At 55.1% G+C, this 8,663-nt stretch overlaps 2 protein-coding genes across 2 annotated transcripts in view; both read right to left on the bottom strand.

The window, feature by feature from the left end:
- Nucleotides 1-3,085, bottom strand: part of LOC104543085 (coiled-coil domain-containing protein 108-like) — a 29,357-nt gene extending 26,272 nt beyond the window's left edge. Inside the window, 4 exon segments of the mRNA XM_010187595.1 lie at nucleotides 156-322; nucleotides 1,754-1,856; nucleotides 2,545-2,696; nucleotides 3,011-3,085. Coding sequence (XP_010185897.1) covers nucleotides 156-322; nucleotides 1,754-1,856; nucleotides 2,545-2,696; nucleotides 3,011-3,085 — 497 coding nt within the window.
- Nucleotides 3,086-7,279: 4,194 nt separating this feature from the next.
- LOC104543084 (motor neuron and pancreas homeobox protein 1-like) lies at nucleotides 7,280-8,287 on the bottom strand (the record flags this gene model as incomplete). The annotated part of the gene is made up of 2 exons (XM_010187594.1): nucleotides 7,280-7,594; nucleotides 8,127-8,287. Coding segments are annotated over 2 exons (476 nt in total), but the record flags the coding sequence as incomplete, so codon positions are not given.
- Between the last annotated feature and the right edge of the window lie 376 nt (nucleotides 8,288-8,663).

Genomic DNA, 8,663 nt, shown 5'->3' with positions numbered 1-8,663 from the left:
CATACTCCCATGCCTGCTGCTTTTTCTGCTGTGACCTCAGAAAAGGCAGAGGTCTGCTGTCTGCAGATCTAATAACAACTGAAATGAGAGTCCAAGAAGGTGCCAAAATACCTGACAGAGCAGAAGGAGGGTCTGCCTTGCCACATCTCACTCACCCAATATTGCGCAGAGAGAATGCTCTCTCCGTGACATTGTTGACAGCACAGGTGGGCAACTGGACAGTAGCTGGGAAGGACAGACAGGGACATGGAAGTGTAGCACGGAGGGTGACAGAGAACTCGCCTTCAGCCTTCTTAAAGCGGATGCTGTCTTCATACTCCCTCTGCACAGAGAAGTGAGGGGAGACAGCAGTTAGATAGGCTCCATCTTGCAGGTACTGCAGCTCCACCCATGAACACCCATCACATTCACCTCTGTGAGAGTGTTGGAAATAAAAATCAGTGATAGAGGCACCAAAGGAGGTCTCTGTGCAGGACAGAGAGTCGATGAAGCATTCAAAAAGGAAGGTAGTGAGTGAGGTACTCAGGCATATTCCTCCTCCCTCTGTCAGGAAACACCCTCAGAGAGGGCAGTTTAAGACCACATTTGTTTTACCTGATTTGTTTCCATGCATATGGATTTCTTTTAGTGTTTTCTAGATTGCAATTCAGCTCGAGTAAAGTATGTACAATCTCTCTCTGAGCTCCATGAGCACAGAAATACTAGTCTTTGATTAAATGCTTTGTCAGCCAGAGACCTAAGCAGATAACACACTACTTAAAGATGCAGCTTTGACAGCACTGTGTACAAATAGCCCCAGGACATCTGCAAGCTCGCTAAGACAGAAGGAAATGCAAGATATGCATCTTCCATGCTGCCCAGTCATCACCTCTCCTGAGCATCACTTACACAGGTAAGGAGAGACCTTGGGCACTGCAGCACACACAGCCCTTGCTCTCTCCAGGAAAGGGAGCCTCCTGCTTTTGTGGTTGATGTGATGCAGGAAAACTATTCACCGAAAATGGAACAAGGTCAGCAGCTTATTTCATAAAGGGAACACTGAACAGTCATCAGAAAATCACGGTACTAAGAGAGCAGAGTACTGGGAATCCACCCAGTGATCACTCTCTCTGGCTAGGACTGAGGTACACATCAAAGACATATAGCTGTGGACAAGAGCCAGAGATCAACACTCAGAGCCAAGGCAGATGCCAGAAACAATCTGAAAATCAAGAAAAGTAGCTGGGTAAAAAGAATCATTGCTGTTAAGAATAAAGTTTAGAGAAACCCACTCCATCCAAAAGAAGGGAGGCCCTTGACATACCCCTTATGGAAAATCACTAGCCCTTCAATATGGGCTTTGAGATCTCCTGTAATAAAGCAGAGTGTGAGGCCCTCAACCCAATGTTCTGCACTAAAACCACTCAGCTGAGGCTCCTTGGGATCAAACCAGGTATGGACAGTTCAAGCACTTTATCTTACTGATTTTGTGGTCAAAAGCAGCGCGTGAAAAACTGGAAATTCTTTTTATGAGGATCCCTCTCATAACTACTGGCAAACTCTGCAGAGAAGCCAGGGGCTAGGGCTCCCTCAGCTGCTGAAGATGTGGGGAGAACAGGAAAGGTCACACAGCCCACTGTTTCTACATCAGAACCTTCCCTAGGGACATTCATTCAAGTGAAAACAGATTAGAAAGGACAACAGAGGCAGAGGCCCACTGACTCCCTGGAAGCCAGGCTGAGTGCTGAGAGCAGTTTTGAGGTTGCCACTTTACCTTTTCAGTGGGACGGAAAACGATGGGCAGAGTTAAGGATATACCAGGGCTCAGAACAATCGGCTGTGGAAAAACGGTGAAGAAGAATCCTGTGGAAGGACATCTAGATAATGAAAACAAAACAAGAGATTTTATCTGAGGGCATAGGGACGTTGTTAAGTTAGTCAGCAGAAAAGAGAATACAGAATCAAAAACTCCAGACCCCACAGCTAGAAGCACTTTACACACCTGATCCCAAGGGTACCTTGGTAGCAAATCAGCAGAAACAGGGGTAGAACCCAGATGTCCTGAAAACCCATTCCCAGATCCAAGTATCTACACCTTCCTTTAACATGGCATTCCCAGGCCATGTAGCATGAGCAAAACACATTGGGCAGAAACATTTGAGTTTCAGAGCAGAGAGGGTCACAGGGAGTGCTGGAGTGGCTCAACATCCAGTGGGACTCCTGGGAGCAATGGTTTTAGGACACAGTAGTGACTGGCTGGCATACATCCACAATTAAAATCTCACTAGACTGGAAATGCCTCACAGACAGAAGTATCAGCAAAACAGAATTTTAAAAAGGCATTTCATTTTAAATACTCCTGACAGAAACAAGGGTTGTGTGTCTGAATTAGCAGGTTTCTGTCCTGCTTCGTAAGTGTGCATGCACTGGCCCCAGCACATAGCCCAAGGGGAGAGGGGGCAGATGAATCCAAGGAAAGGTGAAAAACGTGACTGCTACAGCAGAAGGGATGAAGATGCAGTGAGAGCGTGAGGACTATGAAGGAGAAATAAACTTCGCACACACCTGTAGCTCAGCTTCTGGGTTCTCTCATGAACGTTTTTCAAGATCAGATGTTTGATCATCTCTTTTCCAGTTTCCCAGCCATGCCATCTGAGTGTTTTGGTCACCTCGATGCCCCAGAATATGCCTTTCTTCTTTGCCTTTTTTGCAGACAGCTTAGGAAGTGGCAACAGAGATCTTAGCAGTTTGTGAAGGAGGGAGGAGAAATCAACCAGCTACTTCTTTATGCTAAGTTTCTGATTTAGGCAAAGGACTGGAGGAGCCACCCTGTGGCAAAGCTCCAGGACTCACCAAAAGCCGTGCTCCGTGAGTCCAGAGGGGACACCTCCCGGCCACATCCCAAATAACAGATACTAAAGGATGTCATGAACGAAAGAAGCAAAGGCTAAAGGGGTTTTTGGGTTTCTCCTCTCTCTGCCCTGCCAGTAAATCCACGCATGACAGTGGCACCCTTTGGACCACCACTCACCTTCCTGTCACAACCACAGCTCAGCTTCCGAGAAGAGTCAGAGTTTTGGGGCTCGCCAACCACCTGAGCAAGCATCTGAAAAGCAAGTGGGAAAAGTCCTCATGTGCACTGCTTCTGCATCCAGACAGTCTTTTCTGCCCAGACCTGGGCTCTCCCAGAGAAACGACGACTAGTCCTCGGGCTCAGGGTGGCACACCACGCTGCTGGTGCCCCAGTAATGTTCCCATTTGCCAGCTAAGTCCAGCCCTCTCCAAAGACCATTTTGTCCCCAGGCTGCCACAACCATGTGCTCAGTAGCCCCCTTGGCACAGACCATGACCCCACCACTTGCTGCTCAGCTCCCTGTGGCAGAACTCTCCTGGGGCCCTTATAGCACAGCCCTGCCTGGCCCACTATAGCCCCGTAGAGCCCAGTATAGCAAAGCCCAGTCCTGTAGCCTTGCTTGGCCCTCTAAAACCCTGTATAGTTGCCTATGGCACGGCCCTGTGCCCCACGGCAAGAGTCGTCCCAGCGTCCTGGGGCATGGCCCAGTCCTTTATAACCCAGACTGGCCCTGGTGCAGAGCCTGGGCTTATGCCACCAACGGGCTCCGGTGCCACCGCCTCCCACCCCGGGACCCACACGGCCAGCCCGGCTACCTCAAGCCCTGCCTGACTCCCTGTAGCATAGCCCGGAACCTCAGAGCCCAGAGGCCACCTTAGGTCCCGGCCGGCACAAACTCGCCCCGGCCCGCGTTGCCATCGAAACTAGACGCGGCGGCTGTGTCTCCCGGGGCAACGACGGCGGTCGCCGCGGGTCAATCCTCATGCAGGGTACGGCGTAGGCTACCGATTATGGCCGCCAGGGGGCGGCAGAGGTACGTGCAGAGCGGAGGAGATGGAGGGGGCCGAGGGCAGGGAGAGGGCGGGAGGCAGATGGGGGGTGGCAAGGGGCGTAGGGAGGCGGGTTGAGGAGTTCAGGGGGCAGATGGAGGGGCTCAGAATGCAGATGGAGAGGTGCAGGAGGCAGGCGAGGCGTTGTCGGAGTGCAGAGGCCAGATGGAGGGATGTGGAGGGCACATAGGGGATGCAGGGACAAGGTGGAGGAGTGCAGAGGACAGACAGCGGGGGGCAGGAAGCAGTGCAGGAGTAGATGGGGACCAGGGGGAGACTGGGGAAAGAGAGGAGGGCAGGTGGGAGACAAAGGAGGGCAGATGGCAAACGAAGGGATGCAGGGAACCGGTGGAAGGGAGCAGGAGAGAGCTCAGCGGAGAGGGGTGCTGAGGATGGGTGCAGGGGAGGGAGACAGGCACAAATCTGAGGGGGCAGAGGGGATGTTGTGAAGTACCTGGGTGTGCAGGATGGGTGGGTGAGGCGGCTGTGAGGCTAAGAGGTGGCGATGCCCACCAGGTGGGGGGTGAGGGGGCATGGGGTGCAAAAGGCTGGAGAGTGCTGGCATAGGGATCAGGTGGCACCCTTATGGGGCTCAGGTCACCCTGAGCTCCTTGAAGCATCAGTGACACAAATAACAAGTTGTGAGCATTGCCAAAAGAAGTTATGGGACCGAGACCAGAAAAGGGGCATAAGGGCACAGACTGGGTGAGGCCTGGCTGCACAAGAACATCGGGTATCCCAGATGTCATTCCCACGGAGCATCACCACCACTGTGGGTTACTTCTGCATCTTTCCAGCAGCCTGGATGCCCCTCAGAGAAGGAAGAACCCTTGTGTCCCCGGTGGGGAGGGCCAGACACCCCTCTGGAGTGCACAGGTAGCGGTGTGGTGGAGAGCAGGGCTGGCGGCATCCTGCAGCATGGTGAGGGTGCCAGGGCAGAGGCAGGAAGGAGATGCAGCTTTAATGGCATTTGTCGATGTTTACAACATGAGTCATCCCGCTAAGCAGTCGTAAATCAGCACTCTGCCTCTCCGGCATCAATCCCCTCCTCTGTCCCCCAGCCCTGGACGAGTGCCTGGCTCCTGCAGAAACAAACCCATAAATAACAGCAACAAAACAAACCCTTTGCAGCCACAATGGGCCCGTGTGTGCTAGGTGCGAGATGAACACCTCCCATCCATCACTTTAACGGTTGTACTCTGGAAATTAAACCTGTCACAGCCCATCAAGGTGAATGTTTTAAATCTGTGGCACCCCTTCACTCCCCTCCTCCTTTCTGGCACTCTTTTTTTCCCTGCTTTCCTTCTCTGCTTTTACTCTCTGTCCCTGCCATCCCTGTCTCCCCCACCTCACTCCCAGTCTGATGTGCCCAGCACCAGCCTGTGGTCCTGTCTGTGCTCCCCCACTGCCAGAGGAGCAGGTTGTACATCAGGTGGTAGTTGTCTTTGGCCCTGAAGCTCTGCAGCCAAGTCCCGGCATCTGCTGGCATTTGACAGCACCTCTGCGCATTCCTGTGTGACTGCTGGAGGTGGAGGCACAGCTCCCCTGGGGCAGTGGGTGTTTCCTGTCCTCCCCAGGGCAATGGCAGGGAATTGGGTACCATCCTTTCCTAATTTCACCTCCCCTTCTCATTTCCTTCTCTGTCTTTTTTCCTCATTCCCCACATTTATTCCTCTCCTGCTCCATGTAACACCAACCATCAGAGTCTCCTGACACCTGGACTCTACCCTGCCTCGTATCTCCCCCCTTGGAGCAAGGGCTGCCCTCACATCCTCCGCAGGACCAGAGCTCCCTCCCGGGAAGTGCAAGGGATCCGGACATCTCCTGCGTGGGCAGCAGAGCCCTGCCGTGCCCTGGGCTGGGTTGCCTGGGGATGACAGCCAGGGAGAAGCTGCTGAGCTGCACGCAGCCACTGCGGGTCACTGTCACCTTATAGAGAACCATCGTCCGTCTGCCCATCCATCCGTCCGTCAGTCCACATGTCCATTTCCACGCTCTTCTCCCCCATCGCCTGCTTTCCCTGGCCATCCCTCTGTCCCCCTGCCCGGGCTGCTAACGCCCAGCCCCATGGCAGCCCCAGCTGCTGCCACGCGTAATCCAGCCCTGCACCGACGCTTACCTGTTCCATCTCTCGCTGACCAGCTGCTGGAGGTGACCCACCACAGGCAGATCCCGGGGACAGCCAGACAGTCCTCCCTGTCACCCCCAGGCAGGGACAAGGAGAAGAGAGGAGGGGACAGCAAGATGTGGGGCAGGAGGGAGACACCAAGGGCTGCTGAGGGATGGGGCATCCCACTGCTGAAGCCCTACATCCACTGGGGTGGTGAAGCTGGGCTGCCCCATGGGCTGGGGAGCACGAGGGGCTGGACATTGCAGGATTGGTCTCTCTGCCTGCACGGCCATCTCAGCATCCCCAAGAGGAGGCCCAGAAAGTGCAAAGGAGGCATGGAAGGTCTATAGGGTCTGCCAGGACCCTCCAGGATCCGGAGGACAAGGGAAGCCTGTACACTTTAGGAGGTCAGTTCTTGAATTTAGTGCTTCTAGGGTAGGTCACAGAGGGTGTCAATTGTCATCCTGCTACCAGGGGTTGATTTGAGCCCAGCCAGAGCAAGCAGAGCCCCAAGAGAATCATGGAATGAGCCCAAAAAGGGGCTGAATGGGGTTTAGATATCACCATGGAAAAAACTGGGGCTCACCACAGCATTGAGCCCTCACAAACAGCCTGAGCACCACCCTAAACCCAGAAGGGGCTCCACCTCCACCTCACTTCAAGGCAATGCCACACCAGTGCAACTGGGCTGATTGCAGCATGGAAAACAGCACCACTGCATTAGCCAATTAATCAGTGCTGCTTCTCAAGGCAGCTTAATTTTGCCCAGCAAAGCACAAACCCCACCAGGGATGCAGGATGGAGGCAGGCACACCTTCTGGGCATCGTTCTTCCCAGTCCTTCATGCCACCAGGAGGAAGAGCAGTCAGGACCATGCAGGGCTCAGCAATGCACTTGCTCCAGGCACTGCCATATCTGCAGGGAAGGGGCAGTGCACAGTCAAAGGTCTGGGGTCTGTCCCCTCCAGCTGTGTGAGTGTGCTGTCCCCCCCCAGCTCCCCAGGGATCCTGGCAGGGCAGTGTGGTGGCAGAAGGGCAGACCCTCCCATCCCCTAAGGAAGAGCACAGGCATCTGGATAACAGCTTTATATGGGAGGGATGTGGGGACTCCCCCAGATACACACAGAGGAATAATTACGAGTTAAATAGGATCCAAACACACATAAGTTAAAGGAGGGCAGGTGCCCTGCAGCCCCCCAGCTCTGCCCAGGCACAGTCTGTGTCTGCCAGCAAAGAGGCCTCTGGCCCCACAGCCGGGCCCCTCTCCTCAGCCAACTCCAGCTGCCTTTCACAACACAGAGCCGATCTTCCTCTCCGTGGCACCCATCTCATCCTCTTCTTCCTCTTCCTCCTCACCCCCTGAGCAGGAGGAGTCCAGGCTGTAGCCCAGTTCAGTGGTGTTGTGGTGCAGGAAGCCCGAGCCGGGGCTGTGCCCCATGAACTCGGGGCTCTCAGAAGCCTGTCCCCGGGGCTCGCTGGGCAGCAGCTTCTCACAGGCTTTGCTGAGCCCTCGTTGCTTCTCAGCCTCCACCTGAGCCCCCTGCTCCTTGGCTTTGCGGCTCCGCTTCCACTTCATGCGTCGGTTTTGGAACCAGATCTTCACCTGCCAAGGGAGAACCCCAGGAGAGAACACGTCCCCTGCCTCATCCTGTCCCCACTCCCCCCCTTGCCTTCCCTGCATCGAGGGTCCCCTCAAAGCCTTTTCATGGCAGCCTGTGGACCTGTGCAAGGAGGCTGAGGGTATCACAGGGAGAGGAGCACCCAGAGGGCTTCTCCCTTTCCTCTGCTCAGCCTCCACAGGATGCCCAAGGACATGCCTGGGGACATTTTCATTTCAGCCCTGCAAAACCCCCCTCCCACAGCACGGTGAGGGACGGGAAGGCTCTGAAATCCAAGTTGGGCGTGCTGGGTAAAAAGAGGAGCAGTATTTCTGGGGTGCCCTTCACAAGCAAAGAGCCTGGAGCCCATCAGGCTCTGCAGAAGATGCCCTGGGAAGGAGTGCTAGTGGGGCTAATGGCAGCCAAGTAAGAAGCATCAGCATTGCCCATGACCTTGAACTCCCACTCCACAGCACAGCCCCCCACCACCCCAGCAGCTGGCCAGAGGCAACCTCCATCCCCCCAGGACCAAGGTACCTGCGTCTCAGTGAGCATCAGCGATGTGGCCACCTCGAAGCGCTTGGGTCTGGACAGGTACTTGTTGAGCTTGAACTGGTTCTCTAGCTCCAGGAGCTGCTGGCTGGTGAAGGCTGTGCGGGGCCGACGGCACTTCCCCATCAAGCCAGACTGCGGAGCAGCTGCGGAGCAGACAACGGGCTGGGATCAGGGGATAGCGGGGCTGGGGGCTGCAGGGAACATCCCCTTGGCAAGCCCGGGATGAGGAGGAAGGCGAGCGTCTCTTCCACCACCTCCCGCCCCAATAATGGCCTTATTGCCTGGCTGATAGCAACCAGCTAGATATGTTATCAGGCCTCGGTGTGCAACTGGGCTCAGTCCTGTGACTGAAATTAATTCTCCCTTTTTATTGCTGGGCCGTGCAGGTGGCTGCCCAACTGCCAAGGGCTGCTGCCCCTGAGCCCCGCTATCTCACCCGCAGCCCTTGAAGGCAGCGCGGCACTGAATCAGGAGACAGTGGGAACAAAGGGACCTTTGAGAGTCCAGCTTGGGGTGGCT

This window comes from Mesitornis unicolor, unplaced genomic scaffold (genome assembly GCF_000695765.1).
Source record: "Mesitornis unicolor isolate BGI_N332 unplaced genomic scaffold, ASM69576v1 scaffold44976, whole genome shotgun sequence".
Classification (NCBI taxonomy): Eukaryota; Metazoa; Chordata; class Aves; order Mesitornithiformes; family Mesitornithidae; genus Mesitornis; species Mesitornis unicolor.
Note: the sequence above shows the minus strand (reverse complement) of the source record. Positions and strands in the feature narration are given on the sequence as shown.